Below are 26,964 nucleotides of genomic sequence, written 5' to 3'. Positions count from 1 at the left end.
TTATATCAATTAAAAAATTCACATTAGGTGAGAAATAAAACTAGACACAACGATAATGAGTCCATGTTTTGAACTTTTATGTTCCCACATCTGCCTGAACAACAGTAACTCAAAACTGGATAGAAATTACTGGGATATTACTGAGAAAAACCTTAAATTTACACAGACATGGTATCAGAGATACTTGGTAGAAATGACACACTTTTTTTTAAAAAAAGAGTATGTAGTATTAAAACAGAAAAATTACAAATAATACAGGATTTCACTCAACAAAATAATGATTTCACAGTATTTGTTTTGCATAGTGTTGCCTTTAAATTAGTTGTTCATATTACCAGATATATGCATGCAAAATTGGAAAAAGAAAACCAGAAAAGAATATATAACAAAGAAGAGAGAAAAAGGAAAAAGAATTGAAAAAAAGCCAAAAGAAATTAAGGATTAACTGCTCCTTTCCATAGACAGAAATCCACAGCAGTTGCCCAAACGTTTCATCCTGCTTATATACATAGTTGTATCTCTTTTTCTCACTCCCTCTCTTATCCTTTCCAACTCACTAATTCCATCCTTTTGAACAGGCTCATTTCCTTTTCCTAGTATCTATCCTTCATATTTCATTTTCTCTTTCAGGTTGTCACACTAAGGAGACAATATGGTGTCTGTACAGGTGGATCTGATTTATTTCACTATGACACACTGCTTCTATGGAATACAAGTGAATCTTAGAAGTGAAAACTATAACTTTTTCCATGGAACAGAATCAAAGAAATTTTAGGGGTAAATTATATTTCATCTAAAAATATATGATGAAGGTTTCACCTTATATGCGGTAATTAGGAAACTTCTCTTTCTACCTACTCAGTTAGTTACTGTGCTCATACTCATTAATGCCCAGGTATTGATAATTTAGTAAAGCAATCACTTTACATATTAAAAGTGCCATGAACAGATGGAATGGTGCTATAGGACGACAAAAGACTTAAAACTTGAGGAAAACAAAAAAATACAGTGACTTGAAACAAAAACAACAGTGTACTTAAGAACTCACAGATGCATATACAGTTATTTTATTTGTTAAACTGCAAAAGCCAAAAAGACTGCTTTACAGAAGGCAAAGTAAACCACATACACATTATGGAAAAGTCTTATTTCTTTAAATCTAAGGCCCCCTCTAGTGTTTGAAAAGTTATAGGCATTATGCAATACAAATGAATGGTCATCACACTAGAGACCTTCCAAGTCAGAAAGAATACTATTGTTCCATTCATGTGGCACAAAAATCAATGAGAGAAAACAACCATAATTAATATTTCAAATTCCTGCTATGATTAATTGATTCATTACTCTCTCCTTCAGTAACTACTTTTCTGTTAATTACTAGTTTATTTTTTGGTTTGAAGATTAATACTTTGTTAATAAAGGGAAAAGTATATAATGTAATTAGGGGCTTAATTTCCCAATCAAGAAATATACTTTGTTGAAAGTAACAGAATATTAATGTTAGTGAGTAACCTGTTCTGTTTTTATGGAAGTTACTGATACTTAGAATATACTTCCTAAAGTATATACTTACATTTGGAAGTCATATTTTTAAACTGTATATACTTTAAAACCCAATCTAATTTGTAAATTTGCTAATAATCTTTTTAGGTACTGTATAAAGGGTGTGTATGTATGGAAAGTGTTGTTCTGAGGACAATGTTGGCTCTGAGAACTAGGATGCAAAGGAACTCTTTAAAGCTACAGACAGGACACTACATAAACCCAAGGACCTAATCTCATGTACTTCTGAAAAGGCTGATCAAAATTGGAGTAAAAAATAACTGTTTCATTCCTTTCTTTCTAGCTAAATCCCTTGTGTCTGTTTTCATACTGTATTACAGAGGGTTTAGCAGGTAGTTTTTTCATTGTAAAAACAAAGCAAAAAAAAAAAAAAGGAAAATCTCTAATTTTAACAAAAGGTGACAATTCAGGAGGAACTAAGCAGGAAACTGATGAAAAGAATCATATTAAGCAAATAATTCATGGTTTTAGAAGTCAAGAATATACTGAAAATTTTTAAATCCGACAGTTCTTAAAACAAATTTAGTATGTACTAGCTTTAGGCAAATGATTAATTTTTGTCACCCAATATGTCATATGATTTCTCTGTATTGATACTATTTGTTTCAAACATCACTTGTAATCAATTACAAAAGGGAAAAAGTCATTTAATATGAGTTAAAACTGCTACATTTTTAATTGGTTTAACTTTTAAGATATTTATATCAAAAGGAATAAGACACAACATTATTAAAGTGCAACATATACTCTTTGGGCTCCACATGAAAATTATATAACTGGGAATTACTGCAGTCATTTGTCCTAGTACAAACTTATTGAAAAACTGTTATAAAAGTCAGCTATCAGATTAAAAACTGAGAAATACTGAAATCTGAAAATCAGCATATACAATGAAATTAGGAATAAAACCAGCATGAGAGGTAGCATAAAGTAAATAAAATCAAATAAATACTATACAATGACATACAAAATTCTGCTTATAAAAAATTGAAAATAGACTTAAAAATACCCATTTTCTCCATTTTTGAGATTTACAATAAAATTAAAATTTAAACTTGAAGTCTGTAAAGATTTTCCAAACATTTAAGTACTGGCATTGTTTTTGGCCAAAACCTCTCTGATCTGTCGGTCGAGTTCACTTATGATTCGATCCTCATGATTATACACACCCGTTCTCATCAAAGTATCCCTTTCCTCTATCAGGCGGGTCAAATAATCATCCAAGCCTTCTTCCACTGCTGGGCCACGTGGGCCATCCATTTTCCCACTGGTGATTTCCTTGGAATCCTGGTACTGTTTTGGGTCCTGTTGCCTTAACCTGGTAGTAAAGAACAAATGCCACTCTATTAGACAACAAATACTGTTCTGTTTTTTCTAATAGTACTATTTTAAAACAAAATGATTTAATATTAGAGTAAGTTTTAGTAGGGCCGGCCAAAAAGCTCAGCAGATTGGGATTCAATCCCCATGCCTGCCATGCCAGCCCCGCCCCCAGGGCACACTGAGACAGCAATTAAGACTGGATGTAGTGGCACATACCTGTAATTCTAGCTCTTGGGAGGCTATATATAGGCAGGTCACTATGAGTATGATCTAGTAGTGAGACCCTGAGCACACTGTAGACCCTTCACTAAATACAAAAATTAAAAACAAATAAAAGAGAAAGTTTTACTAATATTTTAAGAATACAAAAAGTAATGGCTTATCTAGTCAAGAGTCAAAATATTTTAAAAAGCAATTTAAAAACAGTGATTCTTCTAATAATGAAATACACCAAAACTATAGAAATCGTAGGGCTGTGTACAAAAAATAAAAATCACCTGCAACTTCATTATCCAGGGATAGCCAACATGAGTGTCATTTTTCTTTTTAATTAGAAATGTATATATAACTTTAAATGTATATTTTTCTAAAAAACTAATATATATCAATACATATCCATACTTTTTCTACTTATTTCTATTCTCTTACATATTATAATTTTTATAAATGGCTTCATGTTGTATTTAATCATCTTTTTTTACCTCCTTTAAGTTGTAATTAAAGTTTTGCTGCTTGAGCACAAAATTTTCTTTAAATTCATTCAACAATTATTTATGCCAGTGTATGGAGACACTACAGTGAATTAAAGGGCAGCCCCACTGTTGTGGCTCTTAGGCATACACCAGTCACTTGTAGAGAGTAAAGCTGGGCATCAATGCACAGTTCCACGGGCAGATGCATGTTACAGTCAGGACACATCTCCTGTTACTGTTGACTTCCTTTACCAACAGACTTTAAAAAATCAGGTGCTGGGACAGCGAAGCTGCTCAGTGGACTACAGGGCCTGCTTAGACAAGCTTAGGCAAGCACAGGACTCAGGTTCAATCCCCAGCACTACACAGCATGTCAGCCCCGCCCCCAGAGCAGGCTGAGCAAGCTAGAGTCCTCATGTGGTGGTGCACGCCTATAATTGCAGTGCTGGAGAAGCTGAAAGCAAGAGGATCACCACGAGTCCGGGCTGCGTAGTGAGACCCTGTACCAACCAAACACATTAAAAAAAAATCAGGAGCTGCTCTGGCATTTGGGTAGTTCCAACAGATGACTTATAACCACCTGCTAAGTATGCTGACTTTGAAATGTGAAATGTATTTAGAAATACAATATTAACTTTATATTCATCTAATAACTGGCTATAGAATGCTTTAATTTGCAACCATTCCTAAATTCTGTCTTGACAGGATAAAGCAACAGTCTAAACCTCTGCTCTGTGACAACTGTCAAGAGTGAGCCAGTGAGAAGCAAGTCCACTTCTGAATTTGCACAGGGGTCTGGGAGGCAGGGAGAGGCGGTGGGGTGAGAGTCCTTCTCCACAGCCTAGGAGGACTAGGCTCAGTGAAGACAGGCATCTGGGCAATGACCTGGAGTTTCTCATTAAAAAAAAAAAAAAAAAAAGGCAACTCATCCATGCAGTCCAAATAGGAACCCAATCTCTGTTGTCAGGAAAAAAAAAGCCTACATTAGTGAGGGACACTATTTTGAGATACAGGAGGTAGGTCCCAAATTTTCCCACTGAATTTGAGAAGGCCTGAAGATGTATTAAGGGTAGATTTTTCTTTTTTGTGGTGATACTGGTGGCCAAAGGAGAGGCCTGACACATGTTTAGACAAGTGTTCTATTACTGAGCCACAGCCCCCAGTCCAAATGTAGACTTGAAGAGCTGTTTCCTCTCCCTTAACTCTTATAAAGTCACCTAGGAAGAGGGGCCTTATAAACATAACAAACAGTGCCTTAATAATTAACCACTTCTTTTTCTGTATCATCTGTTCATTCATGAAGAGCAAAAGCAATTTTCACAAAGAATATCCCCACCAAATATTTAATAAAACACAAAACATTAGTCACGAACACAATAGCATTTTGGAACCAAGAGCTGAAAGTAAACACTGATAATATTCCTGAAAAACGCTATGTCTGGACTCATACACTTTCTGCCAGTAGGAAACCTTTGTGTGTTAGAAAGCTTCTCTCATATTAAACTTATCATCTCTCTTTATAATTATTTTCCTGCCCAAGGAGGGAAGACTTTTTTTTTTTTTTTTAAAGTATGGTAGCCCTCCAGATATTTGCTGACAATTGTCTACCCTTTCCCCTAAGAGTTCTCTTCTCCAAGTTCAATATCCCTCACTCTGCCAACCAACTGGATGACATGATGTATAGCCTCTTACTGTCCTGGCAACATTGTACTGGAAGACCTCTAGAGGGAGCTGATTTCATTGAAAGATTAGTTACATATGGGTAAGAATACTTCACAGATGATCTTTGCAGAACAGAATATTGAATACCACTTTTACTATAACTGCACTTCATATAAACTTTATTATGTCTTGCCTATCACTTGATTTTTCTTATATAGAAGATAGATTTTTTGTCCATATATTTATAGTTAAGTTTCAGTTCTCTGAAACCTAATGTAAGATACTGAGATATCCAAATTTATCTCTACGTATATGCCACTAAAACACAGCACTCTTTGGTTTTGATGCTATATATGACAGTAAAAATAAGAAAGGCAAAAATCATGTATAGTTTATTAATGTATAACACCATCCAAATCTACAACAGAATAAATATTTTTTGGAAAATTATACCATGAACCACTACATTCTTTTTTTTCTCATGAATGTCTTTATTTCAAATCTGGTTAGCTCTTCTGCTTTATACATACCATTAATATTTTAAAATTTATTTTTGTGTGTATATTTATAATTATTGCTAATTAAATGGAATATCAATTAAAAGATATTTCAAATTTAGTTATGTTAACACCTAAGACAACAGCTCACATTTATTACATTTTACTATATCAGTTAAGTGCTTTATATGCCTGTCTCAAGTTTTTTAGTCTTTAAAGCAATCCTTTGAGGAAGATAGCCTCATTGGAGATGAGAGATTAAAGAAAAAGACTTAAGTACCATTCTTCAAGCTAGAATTTAATCTGACCCTAGATTGTATTTTTAGCCACTATGTTACACTGGGCTTCTCTAGAGTGTCAGTTTCATCTTAAACACAATTCAACAGTATTTCATGTTAGAAATCATGAAGCAGCATGCACACACACACACACACACACACACACACACACACTACAGTAGTCCTACTTATCCACAGTTTCATTTCCTGCAGTTTCAGCTATTCATGGTCAATTGCAGTACAAAAATATTAAATAAAAACTGCAGAAATAAGTGACCCATAAGTTTTGAACTGCAAGTGATTAGTGTAGCATGAAGTCCTTTAGTCCATCTCATCTGGGACATGAATTAGCAGTTTGTCCAGCTGTACTGGATCCCTACCTTTAGTCCCTTGGTCTCCCTCAGAAGTTAGACCAATGGTTGTGGTATTTCAGTACTCATATTCAAGTAACCCTTTACATAGACAGCTAATTCTTACAAAATCCACTTCATCTTTTCACCTAGGCACTCTGTTATCTCACATCATCACAGGAAGGTTATGAGCACAGGGTGTAAGACATTGTGCAAGAGAAACAACATTCACATAACTTCTATTAAATGTACTATTATAACTGCTTTAGTTTTATTATCAGCTACTGTTAATCTCTTACTATGTCTAACTGATACATTAAACCTTGCCATAGGTACAATTACGTGGGGAGCACACATGCTGCTGTTTCAGGTATCTTTATTTTTTCTTATTTTTTTACTTTTTGTATTTAGGACAGGGTCTACAGGTGTTGAGTAGGTCTCACTATTAGACTGAACTCACAGTGACCTGCCTGTTTACAGCCTTCCAAGAGCTGGGACTATAGGCGTGTACCATCATGCCCAGTCTCAATTGCCATCTCAGCATACTCTGGGGGTGGGGGAGCAAGACTGGCACGGCAGGCCCAGGGATCCAACTCCTGGCTCCTGCGCTTGATTGCAGGCACTTTAATCCATTGAGCTATTTGGCCAGCCCTAAGATAGAATTTCTGATTATAAATTTTATAGATCATACCAACTCAATCTTTCTAATGTCTTAAACACTTTAACCCTTGACAGATCTAAAGTTGTACCTTCCCTGGACCAAATGAACCAATTAAAAGGCTGTGCTATTAGTTTCTGTAGGAAAAAAAAAATGATATTTTAATTATTTTACCTGTTTAACTCATTTCTTATATCCAACAATTCCTGTTGCTCACTTTTTACTGTATCTTTTTCCTCAGCAGCAAGGTAACGCAGCCTCATCTGTTCCAATTCCTCTTGCTGCTTTTTAAGACGAGCCATTTGACTTTCTTGTTCTCTCTTGAAAGAAAGAAGCCAGACACCTCATATCAGGAGTATATATATTTTATATAACTTTGACTTATGATTATAATCCTATTTGACAATATACATGATACAGCCACGCACTGCCAACTCTATAAATCACATCTACTCTAGAAAAGTCCAAGTTTTCCCTGAATACTTTCTCTTTGCTGTCATAATCATTTGTGGCCATATTAACAACTGAGCTCATCTGAACACCATAGGATAACAAACCTGAAGGCAAGAAAATGACTCCTGTCAACGTAATGAACTGACATAGGAACAAGTGGTAAGAGTAACAAATAAGAAATGGTTTATTTTACAAAGCTGTACCTACAAAATTTAGTAGCTGTCCCTAATTACTAATTGGGATCCACCACAGTTAATATATCTTCCATTTTATTCTCCAGACTCATCCAAAAATCTATATGCATGTGCCTTTTATTTTGCTCTTTACATTTTGGATATCTCATATGAGAGAAATCCTATGATATTCAAGTTTCTGAATCTGGTTTATTTCACTACAAAGTATGATCTTCAGGTGCATGCATTTTCCTACAAATGACTCATATTTATCCTCTTTTATGGCAGAGTACTCCTCCATTGTGCACAATACCACCATTTCTTTATCTAGCCTCTGTTCATGAATATATGGACTGCTTCCAAGATTCAGCTAGTATAAGCTACGCTGCTATAAACATGGGTATGCGTGCATCAGTATAATATGGTATCTTTAACTCTGGGGAAAGATATCTAGGCAGGGAATACCTGGGTTGAATGGTCAGAAATTCCCCTTTTAGATACAAACACTTGAGATATTCATACATATACAAAAAATCTTTTGTGCTGTTTTATTACATGAAAATCTGGGAAAAAAAGTCCTACTGTATAAACTATGGCATATTCATACAAGATGATCAATCAATAATGTATGATGTTGCTTAAACATATATTTTAATGTCTTATAAATGCAGATTAGTAAGAATCTTGTCTTTGAAATGTATTTCACTTACAAAATAATTATTCAAAAAGAAAGGAAAATATATGGACAAAAATGTATCAAATTATTATTGCAGGCTGAGAAAAAGATAAAAGTATAGGTAATTTTTATTTTCTACGTTGTATGGCACTACAAGCTCTGCATTTTTTTTCCAAGATAAGGGAGTAAAAATATGATTGCCAGCAGGAAAAAGAAACTACTCTAGGTTGCTTTATGAAACTTTAGTTTCATCAAGCTTCTTTCTTTGAAGAGAGAACAAGAAAATCAACCTGAAACACTTTTCTTCTACAACATACCAAAAAAACCTTTAAATATCTTAATGCTGTAATGAAGCATGCGGCATTACCAATAATCACACACACATAAATTAGAGGTCCGCAAAAGAAACCCTGTCCATGCCAGGTGCTCTGGGTTAAAGGCTCCTCAATCAAGTGAGTATAATCTTTATTTTGCCTTGGCTGCCTATAAATCCAGAGAGGAGATGTAAACATACATACACTAGACTAAACAGAGGCTAAAAAGTGGCCACTACTTACTCCCCCACACACATATACCATGTAAGGCTGTGGGAAAAAACTTACAGCTAAACTAAGGAACTCAAGTAAAGTTTTCTGAAAATAACCCAGAGCTGACAGGCCAGTAGGAGGGCCTGGATGGTTTCAAGACACAGTTTTTAACCAAGACTTGGACCTCCAACTGTTTTCTTAAACAAAGATTTACATCCTATCCCTGGCTAAATTACTTATAAATTAATCAAATTAATTACTCTGAGTGGATGAGCAGGAGGCTGGACAAGATAGTGCTGATGTCAGCTGATGAAGTCTGTGTTGTTTTTACTAAATTTATCAGCTTAGTTTTAAACAGATCTACTGTGCACAAATATGGTAAAGGACCCACATCCTACCCATAATCTTACTTCTGTTTTCTGTCTTTGGAACAAACATATACCTAGCTTTATATGTGACATAAAAATGTTAAATTTTCTACAACAAATTCACACTTTAGAACAATGGTTCAGTCACTTAAAATGGTGTCTTTCATCTGCTTACATAAATATGTTCTAAATGTTTTTAAGTAAATATGTAAGCATGTTATTATTTTACCCATAAAGACTAAAGCAGACAATTTTAACTTAGGTATTTGTAGACTAACTGAAGTATTTATTTTGGCTTTAAAATATTTCTATAGTACCTTTTCACAAAGAGGAGGAAAAAGGAAACTAAATCACTCCCTAAATGTTTAAGAAGTAGAATTTTTAACTATGTCCCAAGATATTAAACTTAGAATCCAAGGGTATCATTTCCCTGTTTTCTAAATCAAGACTCCTTTTATGTTACACTTAGTTATATTTTACAGCTGCTGCCATCCAACTTACAAAAGATTTATAAAGCTTACAACTTTTATGGTTGTGAATCAGAAGGAAAGTTTTTTTCCCTAAATAATTAGAAGGTTATGATATTTTAATTCACAAATTGACTATGCTAGGTCACTTTTGAGTAATGGAAATCTGTCTAAACATTGTTTTGGCAATGGGCATCAACATCAGATCTTATTTCCAAGCTTTACCAGCTGGTCTTCGTCATCAACATTTATTAACAATCTAAGATACGGCTTTCACCATTTAATCCGTACTACACGCATGTCTTGGATGGCCCTCCAGAGGGTTCTGATGTGACAAATTATTGGCAGAGATTACAGCCCCATGGCTATTCACCAGAGGCAATATAAAATTAACATGGTCCTAATCCAATTTAAACAAGAAGTTGCACAAACAATCCTCTGAACAAAACCAGATAGACAATTCCAATTTCATATTCAAACACAATGTGTTTTTACTAAAAAGTTTTAGGGAAAGTTTTTTAAAGTAACTATCACACATAAGGAATGTGCCGTTTTGATCTAGTTTTAATTTTAATCTTTCAAAAAATAGTGGCAAAGCAAAATTCACTTTGGCAATCCCAAAATCTATTACTTCTTAATTTGCTGCAGCTCGATGTAGTCTGGAGAACATCAATGATTCTGAAAGACTTCAAAATTTATTTACAGTGTCTCTAAAGCAGAAAGTTTGTGGGATAAGCAAAGAAACTGGCCCACAATGAGAGCAAGAACAACAGTTTCCTCAAAGCTATGAATTTAAGTCATCCTATTCAAACTAAACAGCTTCAGTGGTGAAAAAATTAAAAAGAATGTAATCTACAATATACATATATGAACATGACACCCCATTTGAAGCAAAATGTTAATTATAACGAAACTGTTTCAATAATCATTAATGATTAATCATTTATCCTCCCCAAATACTTTACGCAACAGATAACACTGTAACATCTTTTCAAATAATTTTGCTAATCACCACTGTACCAGTTTCTTACCCTCTACTCAGCTGTAATAGCAAACATTATCTTTCATACTTTCTCCATCTACTTTCTATTTTAAAGCCTGAAAGGATTCCAAATCTCATATTTTTACTTACATTTACCTTTGAGACATTCTCTTTTAGCTTTGAGTGGTAAATGGACTTTAAGCTTATGAGACAACTGATATGTCCATTATCTACCACTGTGCAAGGGCCACAGTAGGCGCTCCATAAGCACATGCTAAATAAACGAACACAAATGAACTACCTACTGATGTTCTTTAGACTCAATGCATCCCTTCATAACCAGACCTTAGAAGTTCACCTACTGACACTTGCATATTTACATATTTAGTCCTTGTTTTATTCTTCTGTATCATTTTTGTAAATATTTATTAAAACTACCATCCAATACAAGCTACTTTTACTAAACTATATAGCCTATCCCACTTCCTTATCATAATCACTATAAAATATCTTCATTCTTCATACACAAAAAAGTCCTACTGTTGAAATTATTTCATTGAACAGCTACTCAGTGACAGAATCTCTAATATTTGTTCCATCCATCAATACACATGGCTATCATCTAACAAGGTCCTAATAGACTAAAAGCAAAGATAAGATTATTATGTATACTACATAATAGTCTTATCTTCTTTTAATAGCAGCCATATTACCAAATATTGCATTAAACACTTTATATACAACTTACCTAACTTCAGAACAACTTGTGAAGAAAAAATTCCCATCATACAAATAAGAAGACTAATCAGAGAAATTCAACTCCCAAAGTCACAGTGATACGAAGAGGTAGGGTCAAGATTCAACCCAGCTCTCTTGATTCTTGATACGTTTTTAACTACTACTTCTGCTGCTTCTGATAAAGTTTATATCCTATTACTTTAAGAATGTATTCTTTTCATATTATTTTCTTACTTCCAATTCCATAAGGACTCTTCCTGCTATGCTAAATGTAACCTAAATATCTTGGGGTCAGGACTTTGTTATTAGGTGCTTTTTCCCTTGAAGTCATTTCTATTCTCATTAGTCGAGCTGGCTTGCCAGTCAATGCAAACAACTCATGAGTACTTCTGCTGAACACTCCTGTCAGAAACTTTTGTCTTCTATCCCTCAAATTCTTCCACTCAAAATTCTTTCATTCCATGACTTCTATGCACTAAAATCATATTATTATGAAAGGGAAAGAGCCTGCATCTCTGTCAAATGACTTCAGTTCTAGCCAATCTCTTAGTACCTGTATGATGCAATTTAATTTCAAGTCAGCTTCTTCACTTATACAATAGGAGTATTAGTAAAAACATCTGAAGGGCTCATTTAGCACAGGGCATCAAGTCCTCAAAAAATACTAACTGTTCTTTTTTTTTTTTTTTTTTAATACTAACTGTTCTATTAGCATTGTTATAACGATTGTTCTCTATTATTTTCTTCACTAGTTTTCCTTCCTCCTCAAACGTCAGGTTCTATCTAGCACAGGTTCAAGTACTGTATCATCTCTGCAAAAGATTGTCTCTTTCCTTCAGACCAATCATACTTCTAACAAAAGATGCATATTTCTTACTGCTTGTGCAATTTTTTCTGTAAAAATCAAGATATTCACAACTACAAGTCTATCTCCTTCTCACACTCCAATGACTTCTCAGTAACTGTATTTCCCACAAGGGAACTCTCTTCTCAGACTATGGCTTGAGTCTTTGGCATCCTCTGTGACAAGAATCTTCTACTTGCATTCTTTTGTTTCCACTCAGTTCCACTCCTTACAACCTGAAATGTAAAATTGTCCCTGTTCGGCTTTCAAAAACAGGCTATAATTTCCCACTTTATGCCTGATGATCACTGTATACATATATTTCCCCCATTACTTCCCCAAGTCACAACAGGTCACTACACAAATCCTAAATCCTATCAACTCTTCTCCAGAGGTCCACCTCAAATACCTTGTCATATGCGACACCTTTCTTAAGTCTATTAAGTAGATGCATTTTCTCTTTTTGACTGTGTATAAGTACATTCTATATTTATACCTCTTTCTTTTCTCCTTCTCTCTTTTCTTTTGTACAGGGTTTCGCTATGCAGCTCAGACTGGAGATCAAACCTGTGTCCTTGTACTTGCCGGGCAGGTGCTCAGACTGCCAAGCTATCTCCCCAGCCCAGCTGTTTTTTCTAATTCTAAATCCAAGCTCTCAAAGAAGGCCTTCGCCTCACTTACATCTATACACCCAACCTAATTAATAGTATCTGATGGCTATAGATACTTTAGGAAAAATACAAACTTAAAGGACACTATCTAACAAATTTCATTCAGAATAAAATAACATATTAAAGAAAAGCAAGTTTAGAATAAACTATTTTTGATTCTTAAAAGTTTTAGGTCAAATAAACTCATTCAAAATAAAAATTCTTTTCACATTTTCTTTGATTTTAGTCATTTGAAGAAATTATGTCAAAAATATCTATCAGTATTTGCTGTTTAATAGCAGGCAGGAAAAAGGTAAGACAAGTTTAGGAAACTATAGATTTTAAACTCTTAAAAATTCCCTTATAGTGCCTTTTTCTAAAAGAATTAACACTATTCCTAGGAATAATAAATAAAATGTTCTTAAATTTAAGGAAATTTGAGTTTTTAATTATGAAAACAAAGCATCTTGCATATAGCACATTTTTAAAAAAAAGCACTGAAGATTCAAATGCAGACATCTGAACAGTAAAGATGCTGCCAAACATTCAAACTTATAAAGAATCAAGGGAAAAAGATATAAAAAGAATAATGCATAAATTACGTACCTGTTTAAGTCTGGCAAGCTCCTTCAAAGCTCGTCCCCACTGCTGCTTGTAATGCAGTTTAGACTTAGTTGCAGATTCCAACTTTCTTTCAAGTTCAACCTAACAGTGATTAAGATGATATCAAGTGAAACACTATAGCACTGTGTACAATCATTGAAAGATAATATATACAAAGAGTCTGGCTTAAGAAAAGAGTTTATACAGTGTAACATACGACATCATCTAAAACTGTTATATAACTTACTATAAATATTATGGCACATGAACATTTTCTTGTTTAAAATATAGTCTTATTTTTATTGCCTTACAGCCTATACTAAAAAGAACTGAATTAGTCTGAACCTCCAGACAGTTACTGTAAATGTATTTAAACACTGAGTGAAAAATACATTTTTTACAAAAAGCAGTTCTAGCTGTTAACATTCCAATTCAGCTGATACTTTAAATCACAGAAACCAAACTTTCCTTTTGGAGGCCTATCATTATGTGGAATTTTGTCTTACAAGGAAGAGAGTTAGAAGAGACACTTCTGTAACTATATTTTGTCAAAACCATAGAACCCTGGAAACACTGAAATGTTTTATCAGAAAGTAATTTACTAAGAGAGTACAAAGTCAGAAATATTTTAAGAATGTTAAAATAAACCCAAGAGTAAGAAAAATAATGTTCCTTAATAAAACACATCTAACTTTTCCCCTATTTTTCCTCAAATGTATAAAGAAAAACACTAAAGTGATTCAATTAAAAAAATATGGTTATTTATACTTGCAGCAGGCAATCTGTTGTGCATGAACCGAGGCCAACTTGGCTAGGCTTTGGAATGTACTCAGGGTTTTAAACCAAGTACCAAACAAATTCATGCAGCCAACAGACAGTTTTATTATTAAGTGATAATGTAATAATCTTCTTGAATTACAATAAAACATCGTTACTCTGAATTGGCTGAATTTTTTTATATCAAGTCTAGTTTTTCCCATACACACAATTCCTAAAATTCTGCAGGAAAACAAACTGAAGACACTATAAAAATTTTAGCTTTAGAAAACCCATGAAAATGAAATGAAAGGAAAAGCAGACTGCCAAATTCCCTTCACAAAAGACCAGAAAAATCTCTTAGTAATATATGACTACATCAAGTCAAGATCCTTTCTGCTTTATGAATCCCTAGTGCTTGGATTTAGCTGTGTTGACATTTCACAACTAGACTTAAGCATCTTAAGTTGAATAATACTGCTGAGATTATTGGAGATAATCTCTTCCACTTATATCCCTGAGATTTATATATATTTCTTGGTAATTCAACAACAGGCCATACCTCAGAATAGAAAAAAAAAATTGTAGCTGTGGGATAAAGCAGAAGTATTCAATTATAAAAAGAGAACTTGTCCATAGGTCTTAAGAGAAGGCCTAGTATCCAAGAAGAAGGCCTAAAAGGCAGCTCTATCAGTAAAAAACTGGGTAAGCTCTATCAGTTTTGCCATACACTTGTGCACATTTGCATAGTTATTCACACGAATTTAATCTACAGGTACACTTCTACATGTAATTTTATTCTTAACAAATCTGTAGTCAGCAAATTTGAGACAAAAATCTCATTTTTCTAATTTATTCCTGTCAAAACCTCAGTGATCCTAACTTTTATTGTTTCTTAAAGAATAAAAATGTCTCTGTGATTCTAAAGAAATACATAGGGCCACTTCCTAGAAAAATGCACCAAATTAAAATTCTCACACAATTTCAAGAAATTCAAAGACCATGAGTTAAAAGCCCTTATTTTAAACAGATCTGAGACTTCTTGTAATCTTTGCATTTTGTGTTTTTATTTAAGATGTCCTTAGTCTGTGACTTACTAAAGTAAGACAATTTCAATACTCCTGAAAAGAAAACTTAGTTCAGGACCTAAAATTAAGAACACTGAAAGCATAGATTAGCACTTACTGGTATCTTTGTCTCATACTTCCTACCTCACACAAAGTCAGTCACATGGAACTACAGAAGTTTTCCTTGAAATAAAATTGTCAAATTTAAATTTCTATGTCACTTCCTTAACTCACCTCTTGGGCTCATAAGCAGCTCTTAAGGGGAAACAGATTTCTTTTCTCTCCAGCTTCAGATCTATCTACAAGTCTTACAAACCACTACTAGATCAATTTACTCTCTACTAAACAATCTATAGCTACAAAGTTAAGCCTCCACTCTTCTGCTGAGGAGTCAAGGCACTTGCCAAAATGTAATTTCCATGCTACCTATTCAACCTGCATTTTTAAGTCTTCCTCGACAGGAAACCCACTGTTCCAACTAGGTTTGTGTCCCTAATCCTCCTTACTTCAGTTACTTCCTGAGCCTGCTAATTCTTTTTCTCTTCTGTTTGCTTAAATCTTAAGGTTCAGCTGATCAAATTTACCTGGACATGAGGTAGGTGCCTTAAACTACTAGATCCTGAATACTAAAACAGTTTCTTTTCATTGTAAAGATTTCCATCACACTTCTTTGTATCTAATAATTCAGTCATTTGCTATCTGAATTATCTTCCTAAATACATAACAAATTACAGTATTTAAAAGAAATCCCCAAAGGCTACTATTGTTCTCTTTCCTCCTATCTTGGCCTCACAGTAAATACAAACTGTTCTTAAAACACTACACCTAAATTTTAGCTTGATTAAAAAAATTCAAGATTTTTTCAACGTGTTTTGTCTTTTCAACCGCCATATGCCCCACTATATTATATGCTTTTTTTTAAAGTCTCAATTTTCAAGCTATATAAGAACATTTCTGGATATAGAAGAATCACAAATTATTTACTACTAGCTACTTATATAATAAAAGGAATTGAGAACTACACTTCATAAATTGTATTTTCATGTTAACTTTTTAGACCTTTTCACTGAAAATGGGAATATTTTTGTTATATTGAAAATAGACAATTAGACAGGGGAAAAAAAGCTTCAATCAGATATAAATAACCAAAACTTTCAGAGTAGCTCAGATACTTCTTTCACTTAGAGGTCTTTTTGTGCTCTGACCTCTTTGTTACTATTTAAAGAAATCAGATTCTGCCCTCTTCTGGCTCCAAAAAAATTTACAAAGAATTATAAGAAGAGCTGAAAATATAATTGTATTGATTTTGATTTATCTTTTGTAGCTAACACTTTTATGGAGTGTGCGAATGTTCAACAAATATATGTTTACAGTTAAAAATAAAAAGCCCCAAGGGTTTTAGCCAAGCACTTAAATATTAAACATTCACTAGTTGTAATACAGAGGCAGTTCAATTATATATTTCTCTTTCAGAAAGTTAATGGAACAACATACTTCAAATATGTTTAAAGATTTTATTGTTTTAATAAATATATAGATAGGGAAATTTAATTATTTAAAATTTATGTTCATGGTAAGTATTATCTAGTCAGCCAGTATGTATTCAGAGATGAGTATCTCTGAATATCTCCTTATTCAGAGATAAGACTTCTGTTATAATTTTGATAGCTGGTCTCTGAATTCCCTCTAGGTAAAATGAAATACTTTTTGATATCTGCTTAATATCTTATGAGAATTTACAATATTAGTACTTCAAATATATCTCGGAGATAGGTCAGAGAATTTATATATTTACAAAAAAGTATTTTAATACTTGGTTTTATCAAAAGAGGGATGGAAAAAGTTGAGCTAGATTTAAGTTCACTTTAGGCTGTCGTGACCAAACACTGGTAGAGCAATGAAGAAATGGTTAAAAACAAATAAATAGACTGTCCAAATATGTAAGAAATCAAATCAATTAGCTTTCCAGTTAAATGAATATGGGATCAGAAAGACCCCCCAAAGACAGCTTGGCACTTGACAAGCTGCAGAAACAGTTACTAGGCTCTGTAGTACCAGAGGATAACAATTCTTAGGGGAAGTGACCTAGTTTACCTGTGGACATTCTGGGATATCTCAAAGAGCAGAGTTTTGGTCCTAAATTGTCAAGGAAGTTAAAATTATTGTCACTATAATCCTAAGGCAGTGTTTGTCTTTTTATTTTCACTGTTTCTATGAGTATACACTGGAGTTTTCTAGAGCCAATGTGTGATATCACATGAGCTGAATATAGAACCAGATATTAGAATATGTGTCTTCTATTATCCAGACATTAAAGAAACTACAAAAAGGTCAAACAATGTTATGCCTTGCCATTTTTAGAAAATGGTTATTGTTAATAAAAGTGTTATGTATCTTGTTATATACTGGGTTTATTTAAAATGAATATTTTAAATCATTCTAGTTTTACCTTTTAATACAGTGATAATCAACAGATACAAAGTGCTCTGGAATCCTCAGCAATTTTTAAGTAGATATCCATCATTAGGTAAACATGGTAACTCGTTTAGATGTTGGATATATAAAGTATAAAAAGTCTAAGAAATATTCTAAGGCATTCAAGTAAGTTTTTGAGCAAGCAATTGATTATATAGGCCTTCAGGTAAGGGGTTAGGGCTTGTACTCTTACATTTTCTACATACTAGATGAATTTGTTTTACATGTAAAAATTGAGTCACTCTCCTACTTACAATGCTTTAATGGTATCACATTATTTATTTAAATTTTATGTTTGTTAGTAAAAAGAAATATTGAGGAAAATAAATAATATCCTGGATCTGCACTGAGCACTCTCCAACTATCAACTCAATTCCTTCATCAAACTTACTAATTCCACTTCAAAGATATGGAAATAAATACAGGGCAGTAAGTGAATCTACCCAATGTGACACCATGAGTGGCAGAGCTAAGATCTGAACCAAAATCAGAGTCTCCATGTTGAATCTGTTTGCTTATGCACAATTCTTATCAGACTTGAAACCTAAACTCCTTGCCCATAAAGGTCAACTAGTATGTTTATGTATCACACTCTAAAATTGGCTTTCTTATTTCTTACATCAAGATTCTGGGCTTAGTCTCAGCATAGCGCCTGTGTTTCCCCAACACACTTGCCAAACTCTTTACACCTGTTACTGTCCCTGGACATTCTGTTTGTGAGTGGACCCTAATACAAAAGAGAGGCAGGACCTGACGTCCAACCACAGAAAATAAAATAGCATGGCTACCCCTTCTTCTACACTGAAAGCTTGAGTAGAACTCTGTGATGTAAATGAACACTGCTGCCTAGGACATTAAATCCAGAGAAGAGTGAGACGCAAAAAATATTCGCAGTGGTTACCACAAAACTGACAGTCCAGTGGTGTAATTCTAGAGTCAGAAGATACAGAACTCCATGACATGGCAGTAATGGCACTGTAACTGGGCTGTTGTGACCAAACGCTGGCTGTACCTTGCTTCTCCTGGTTCTTGCCACAGGCTGAAACTGGCTCTTCAGCTTACTTGCCAACTTCGAGAATTCTTTTATTTCCACATGTTTGCTCTTAGTGTAAGCTGTAATTGACATTTTCTAACAAATCTAACTATTAACAATGTCCTGTGCCTTCAATTTTTGGGCAAGTTCTTATTTGCTATTAGAACAATACAGTGAAATACTATTACATTATATGACATGTATTACTTTATCAGTTTATCAGTGGGACTATAATTTAAATTGCCAGGAAATTGACAGGGTACCTTTTCTAAGGTGAGAAGATTTATTTCAGACTGTAGACGGATTTCTGGTTTGTTGCTTTGCTGATCCTTGAACTGCTGGAACTCCTTTTCCAAAGTCTTATATTTACTTTCAGCATCATTAAGCTATATTTAAAAAAATTAAACATTTAAAAACAAATCGTATAGGAAATTTGCTGTTTTAGAACTCAATAGCATTTTTTTTTTTATCTTATTCTAAGGCATGTGCATATAGAAAATTCAGAAAAATGCAATTAAAAAATGGTAGTAATTTTAATAGATTAAAAAAAATTGAGGGTGAAAGAGCTAGTAAGCTAATCAGTAGCAGGGACAAAACCAGAACTCAGATTTTTTCATTTAGAGAAGGTTCTGATGAAAGCAGTCAATACTTCATACATTAAAAAAGGAGGGGTAGCCTGTCTGTAACAAACACTATAATCTCTTTTTGAACAGCTTTTTTTTTTTTTTTAAAAGAGGGCCTACTGATATCCCTTTCAAGTCTAAGGATTTTTAAAAATTAAATTCAAGGGCCAGCCAAAGAGCTCAGTGGACACAGATAGCAATGAAGACTGGGCATGGTGGTGTGCGCCTGTAATCCCAGCTCATGGGAGGCTGTAAACAGGAGGATCACTATGAGCCCAATCTAGTAGTGAGACCTTGAACACCCTGTAGACCCTTCCTTAAAATTTAAGAATAAATAAATTCAAGCTAAAATTATTAGACATTCTTTCCTAAAACACATACTGATATGACTACCATTAGGTAAACCAATTGTTTTTTTCTTAACATTAAAGACTTAACTAAAGTGAAGTACTTAGAAAAACAGCAAAATGGAACTGAAATCATCACTGACCAAAAAAAATTCCTAATCAGGATGTGTCTAGTATCTAAGGAGCTACTCTTACATGAAGTTTCCATACAACTAAAGTTTACCTCTTCTGACATCCAAAGTTAAATAGAAACCACTCTAAAGTGTCCTTTGTGTTTCAAACAAAAAGTATAATGAAAACTATCACATTTGGTAGTTTCAAGTATATTACCATGAACAATTTCTGTTGTAACAATCAGGTTTTAAAGCAGCAAGTGACCAAGGCATGATAGGTTCTTTTTCCTTTGCTAACTAGCCTATACACTGCAATCATTCCGAGGTATTATACCTAGGCTTTTCTCTATTTGAGTAGATACACAGATACTTTATCTTCATCTACTATTGCTGACAATGTTTAATAGTTTATTGGTGTAAATAATTGTATATATAGTACATATGACTTGGAATAATGACCTAAAAAGATTTTTTATACATAAAAAGTTAAATGTTATGGTTTTCATCTAAAATGTCCTCCAAAGTTCCATGTGTTTGGAAGGTGATTGGATTTTGGAAGGGCTAATGAGTTTAGTAGCTGAATGTGCTATTTGGAGAGAGGGCCTGGTTGTAGATGGGCCACCCGACCTAGAAGGGAGTATTCCTGTCTCTAGCTCCTCTTTCTCTCTCTCTGTGCTTTCTGGCAATCATGGTGTAAGCAGCACGCCCATTCTACCATACTTTTCTACCTTGAAGCTGCCCTCCTATGGACGGAATCTTTTGAAACTATGAGCCTAATAAGTTTCTCCAAGTTGTGAGCATTATTTTGTTTCAGGGATGTGAAAGCTGGCTAGCTAATACAGAAATTGGTAACAGAAGTGAGGTTGTTGCTGTGACTACACCTGACCAGAAGCTTTTGGAACTGGTCTGTGGGAAAAATTTGGCAAGGTTTGGGGATATCAGCTAGAGATTTAGGTTGCTGTAAGCCAAGACTGATGGGGAACCTGACTGGAGCTCAGAAAACCAAAATGCTAATAGGAATATGAACAGTAAAGGACATGCATTGGAGAAAACGAAATGTCCTTTGACAGTTGGGCTAGATGTCATATATGTTACACTCTGGCAGAAAATTTGTCTTTGTTTTGGCTATATCCTAAGATTATGGGAGACTGAGATTAAGGGTGTTAGACTAATTGACCTGTGGATAAAATCTTAAAGCAATCCAATGTTTGGGCTGTGGCATGAGTACTGTTGGCTACTTTTAGTTAAGTCTACAGTGAAAATCAGGAGAAAAAAAAAAATCAAGAATTGGATAAATTTGCAGTTTGGCCAGACAGAAAGGACTCACAAAATTGAGGCCATGGAGAACATGGCTGCTGAAAAGATTAGCATTAATAATAAGACAAGTACTTTGCATTGGGACAGTAGGAAAGATGGCTTGAAGTCGTCCTAGGAATCAGCAAGACCCCACACAACAGTCTCAAAGGTGCAAGAAACAAAAGGCTGCCTTGAGAAGAGGCCCAGGGAGTCTAGCTCATTTGGTGCTACCTACAAAAGTGTTCCCTGCAGTTCAGCCACCCAGATACCTAAGAGACCATTGTAGCCATGGTCCCAGGGGCCAGGATCATGCTTCTATGAGGCAGACTTTGGCATTATCCACATGCTGCTGGTTTTTCAGGCATGCAGAACACAGGAGTTGTGGAGTCACAGAGGCTTCCATCAAGATTTCTGAAGAAGGCTTGGGAAGCTAAACAGCATACAGCATGAAGTTGTCAGAGTGAAGCCAAAAGAGAGATGGATCTCTCTCTGCCTCCTGACTGGCACAATGTGAGCAGCTTTCCTCTGCCACGCCCTTTTATCAGGCAGTTTCCACCTTGGAGACTGCCAACCATGAAATGAATCAGCTGAACCCACTAACACTAGGAGCCAAAATAAATTAATCTCTCCTTGTTTAAGTTGTGAGTGTTAGTATGTTACCCCAGTGACAGGAAATCTGATGTGTACAAATGTATAGACATAGACTTAGCAATCTGGGCATCTTTGAAACATCTTGCTTTCCGCTTGGCCTTAGAACACCGGCACCAAGATGAGAGGTGTATCTTGGGTAATTTTTTAAAAATATCAGTTTTTCCTAACAATACTCTTCCTAAAAAAAATGTTAGCTAATTATACCAGTATGAGATAGGGCACAGAAAGGCACTTTATAGGAGTATCTCCGGGATTCTAACACATTAAAAGCCTTTGTTCTAGATGGCTCGAGAAGAATTACCAGTTGGGCACTTTTTTATATTTTAAATGAGAACCCTGCAATAACAATCAAATTTATCTTTAACATCATGTAAATAACCTGACTGTTCCTGATCCTAAATTGCTATGAAAATTGTCCTTCATGATAGAACACACTGAGGACTTCAAAGGCATTCATCATAAATATCTAATCTACACTGAAATTTTTAAAGAAAAATAAGTTTGGGGCCGGGGAGATGGCTCAGTAGAAAAAGTGCTTGCCTGGCAACAGGGTCTGAGTTCAATCCCCAGTTCCACCAAAGAAAAAGAAAAAGTTCAATTTTTTTTTTTTTTTTTTTTTTTTTTTTTTTTATTTGAGAGAGAGAGAGAGAGAGAGAGAGAGAGAGAGTGGTGTGTGTGTGTGGCCAGCTCAGCCCACCAGGGGGCGGGGCTGGCTGGCATGTGGTGCTGGGGGATTGAACCGCGGTCCCTGATGCTTTGCCAAGCTTGTTCTAAGTAGGTGCTTTAGACCACTGAGCCATCTCTCCAGCCCCAAAAGTTCAATTTTTAATAGCTTAGTTTTTTTCCCCTGCAAATATTTATTGAATCTTTACTGTTTGTTGGGCTCCAGGCTTATAGCTATAAATAACAATGGTTTTTATAGAGCGAATAGTGACATTAAATTATTTTGCTAACGAAAACAAAAACTGAGATAGTGTAAAGGAAGAGAGCAATCCTCCACGAGCATATAGAACAAAAACTTGACATGTACTTGTGAGCAGGGGTCAGGAAAGATTTCTTGGGATAAATAATGCTTCAGCTGAGAACTAGAATCAAGAGAGTTCAAAGCGCCCAGAAAAATCAGCACACATGAAGATTGTAGAGGGTAGGTGAGCATGCAAGCTAGAGGTCCTGACGGAAGATCAATGTGGCTGGAGAATGCACAGCAGATATGAAAGAATGGGAGAAAAGGTCAGAGAGACAGGCTGGGTTCAAATTATGGAGAAGCTTGAGGGTAGTAGGACACACTAAAAAGTTTAAAAAGGAGGTTGTCATAATTCTCAAATTTCAAAAGGATTCTGAATACAACATGGGATTAGATGGGCCATTACTGAAATTATAAACACAGAAAGACTGGGTATGGATGAAAAAACCATCCTGGGTTTAAAATGCCCTTAAGACATTCAAACAGAAATGTCCAAAAAGTAAACTTGTTAGGGGGACTAGAGACAAAACAAAGGTCTTAAATGTGAAAGTCCTAGGTATACAGATGGTCTCTAAAGCTAAGGATATGGGTAGAAAATAAATTATGAGCTTACAGAAAAGTTAATATTTAATGGCTAGATAGTAAGGCAAGCCTGTAAAAGAAACTGGAGCGTGGCTATAAAGACTGAAGAAAACAAGGACAGTGATGGCACAGAAGTTGAGAACATAATATTTACAAAACCAAAAACAGTATTGGTGACTCTGTCAATAAGTTTCAGTAAGATAAGAAATGAAAAATGACAACTGACTTTAGTGACTCAGCCATTGGTGGTACCTTTAACAACCGGCTAATTGGGCAATAGAAAGAGAAAGCAGGGTGGGATGGGTTAGGTAGTAGCTACAAGGTGAGGAAATGGAGAGGAGGATGAACCTTCTTTCCACCAGTGTAGTTCTCAGCTGAATTTGGTTCAGTGCTATATAAATATCTACATATGCTAAAGGGAGATTTATCAGAAAACATTTTACATTATATGTCATCTGAAATAATTCATGCAAACAGTGATAAGGGGGAGAAAATCATGCTACCATTCTACCATAGCTTTAACTCAGAATAACAAGATCCAACTTAAAAGTAAATTCGAATCTCAATGCAATATAAATAAATAAATAACCCAAGTTACAGTGAATTTGATCACTTTTTAGCAGTCCTTTGTAGAATACATATAAGCTGTAAAAACAAGATGAGAACCTGCTGCTGAAGTCGGTGTTTATCTTCTTCGAGCTGCCTGGTCTTTAGTCTTTCCAGCTCTGTTTGGTGAATGCAGTCTTCTTTGACTCTACGGATGGAGTCCTGCAGCTCCTTCAGGTTCCGTTCACGTTCTGACTGCAACTCCTTTTTCTCTCTTTGAAGCTTAAATGAAAAATATCTTTTTAAGGATCTGGCCTAATACTAGCTGCATTATATGGTTACATAGTCTCTTATCCTTATTTTCTGTTACATTTTCAGAGTATTTATAAATTTGTTTTCACATTCTTTAGTTATAATTAATGTTTAAGCAACTAATTTTATACTTTCCAACTGTCACTTAGTCCATGAACAATTTATAAATTCAGTTGAAAATACCCTAAATGTCTCATTTAAATAAAGCCCTTTTAATTATAAAAGCAGAAGTGCCTGAGTTTATTTCTTCTATACAGACTTCTGATTCTCCACCTAATCACTTAGCAGATACATTTAGGTTTAAACACCTAAATCATTTAGAAATCCCCAAAACAATAATGATAAGGTTAGGGTGACTTACCAAGAAAATTGTGGTTAGAGAAGAGGCATAGAATTTTAAAATTCCAGTTATTTAAAAATAAACATTATGGAAAATTTTTAGGGTAGCATTCAGTTAAGACACCTTAGAATGTTAAGGAGGCATATAGAATATTAATACAAGGCATCATACTTTCTTATGCTCTCATCTTTGATGGGCAAGAAAAAGAAATCCTCTTCTCTCTGAAAAACTATTAGGACTGCACACCCTATGCAGTGCAACCAACTATTCCCTTCATAGCATGGGAAAGTTAACTAAAAACCTGCACTAGTACGAAGTCAGTCAAAGTTGGCTAAGTGATAACTCTTTTTTTTTATTTTTATTTTTTTGTGGAACTAAGGATTGAACTCAGGCCCGTGTGCTTGCCAGGCAAGCGCTTATTCTACTGCGCTATCTCCCCAGCCTGACAACTCTTTTAAATAACAAACAACTTCCCACCTATCCTTGACATATGAAACAAGCTTTATCTAGCTGAAAAGCAGTTTTCTCTGTAACATCTGAGAAGCAGTTCCATAGAGTACACTATACTAAGTAACGACCAAAATAAGGGAGTGGTATGAGCTCTGTAGATTCCGTGAAATAACAATATGACACATGAATGAGGTACCTCCGATTCTGCGCTGGCAAGCTGCTGCTCCCGCTTCTCTAAATCAATTAGGGTTTTTTGGAGTTTTCCTTCCAGAATACTATATTCAGCCACCTAAAATATAGTAAAAGAGGTATTTTATCTTATATTAAAAACATGCAAATTTAAAATACATATAATTTCACTGGAACAGGATTTGAGACTAGGAAAGGGTCAAATTCACATGTACCAAATTAAAGTAGAATTCAACTACTCTTTTACAAAGACTATTATGCTTCTGCTTGGACAGTTCTTAGTGTACTTAGCCTCTCAAGGAAACCCATTCTCCTACTGGGCAACCAGGATGACAGCAAAATCTTATGCTGCTAAAATCTTATCTTTAAAATCCCTCAGTATCTCTCTGAAACCTCTCAGTCCCTAAAATATTCTCTCATTTTAGGACTAGCCCAATTGCTAGATCAGCTAGGCAGTTGCAGATCAGTCTTTGTTATGGCTTATATGATGTTCCCCCAAAACGCCAGGTGGTCATAGGTAGGGCATTTTATTATTTTTAAATTTATTTATTTTTAAATATATTTAGTTGTCGCAGTGTCTCACTACGCAGCTCAGACTCATGGTGATCCTCCTGCTTTCAGCCTCCCCAGAGCTGGGAGTACAGGCATGTGCCACCCCACCCAGACTCTGGCCAGCTCAGCGCGGCATGTGGTGCTGGGGATCAAACCGAGGTCCCTGTGCTTGCTTAAGCTTCCCTAAGCAGGCATTTTAGTCCTCTGAGCTATCTTGCTGGCCGCCAAGGTGGGGCATTCTAGAGAAGGCTACAGTGTGTGCTGCTGGGATCAAGGGTATGTGATTACTCAATTAGCCCAATGACTAGTTGGCACAGTTCTGAGTGTGGATATTGGAAGGCCCAGCCTCAGGGGTGAGTGCTACTAGCTGTCTGGGCATGCAGCCTGGTTAGAACCTAAGGGTCAGAAAGAGGGCTGTTGTCATTGCTTGCTGCTTCTACTATGTTCTCCTTGCCACTGTTTCTCCTCTGTGATGGTCCTGTTCCATGGGCCACCCTGCGTTGGAATCAGCAAACTACAGACTGAAACCTTTGTAACGGTGAGCCAAATAAACCTTTGCTCCTTCAACTTTGGGTGTCAGGTATGTTGCCTCAGTAATGAAAAGAAGTAACTAAGATAGTTCTCCAATTATTTCAGATCTGTTGTTTTATTATATTCAAGTAACTTGAACTTCTAGTCTCTAATTTCCCTAGGCCTAAAGTTTTTAAGGACAGGAGGCCTATTCCGGATAAGAAGCCTACCTGCTCTCTTGGTTTTCTATCTTTCCATGTAAACTAATAATTTTTCCCCCCAGAGCTTTCTAAACCAACTTTTTTTTTTTTCTTTTGTCTTCACCATCAATCAGTCTGCAAGTCCTGGCCCTCCATCTAGATCTTCTCTTTCATACTGCCCATTGATCCTTGGTTTAGTGCTCCTTAGACACCAACATTTTATTTCTATTTCTACCCTGGGACAGAGAAAACGTATCTTTCCATATTTGAGACTGGGGACCAATGTCAAATTTTTTCCTATTTTTTCTCTAAGACAAACACACATTGCAAAAATGTCTTAAAAAAAATGAACAGTAACCTTAGGAGTGACCATAATAATTTATTTTTTAAAAAATAATTTTATTGGGCTGGAGAGATGGCTCAGTGGTCTAAAGCACCTACTTAGAACAAGCTT

At 35.1% G+C, this 26,964-nt stretch overlaps 1 protein-coding gene across 2 annotated transcripts in view; it reads right to left on the bottom strand.

Annotated features, from left to right (window-relative positions):
- Window positions 1–1,051: 1,051 nt before the first annotated feature.
- Cep120 (centrosomal protein 120) overlaps window positions 1,052–26,964 on the bottom strand; it is a 69,306-nt gene continuing 43,393 nt past the window's right edge. For both annotated transcript variants that reach the window (XM_004631332.3, XM_023715331.1), the window contains exons 15-20: window positions 25,256–25,348; window positions 24,078–24,239; window positions 19,099–19,221; window positions 13,508–13,606; window positions 7,198–7,343; window positions 1,052–2,881 (exon numbers count right to left, since the gene is read on the bottom strand). In XM_004631332.3, coding sequence (XP_004631389.1) covers window positions 2,647–2,881; window positions 7,198–7,343; window positions 13,508–13,606; window positions 19,099–19,221; window positions 24,078–24,239; window positions 25,256–25,348 — 858 coding nt within the window. In that variant the 3' untranslated portion in view covers window positions 1,052–2,646. The remainder of the gene's footprint in view (window positions 2,882–7,197; window positions 7,344–13,507; window positions 13,607–19,098; window positions 19,222–24,077; window positions 24,240–25,255; window positions 25,349–26,964) is intronic.

Source organism: Octodon degus, unplaced genomic scaffold (genome assembly GCF_000260255.1).
Source record: "Octodon degus isolate 3935 unplaced genomic scaffold, OctDeg1.0 scaffold00040, whole genome shotgun sequence".
Taxonomy (NCBI): Eukaryota; Metazoa; Chordata; class Mammalia; order Rodentia; family Octodontidae; genus Octodon; species Octodon degus.
Note: the sequence above shows the minus strand (reverse complement) of the source record. Positions and strands in the feature narration are given on the sequence as shown.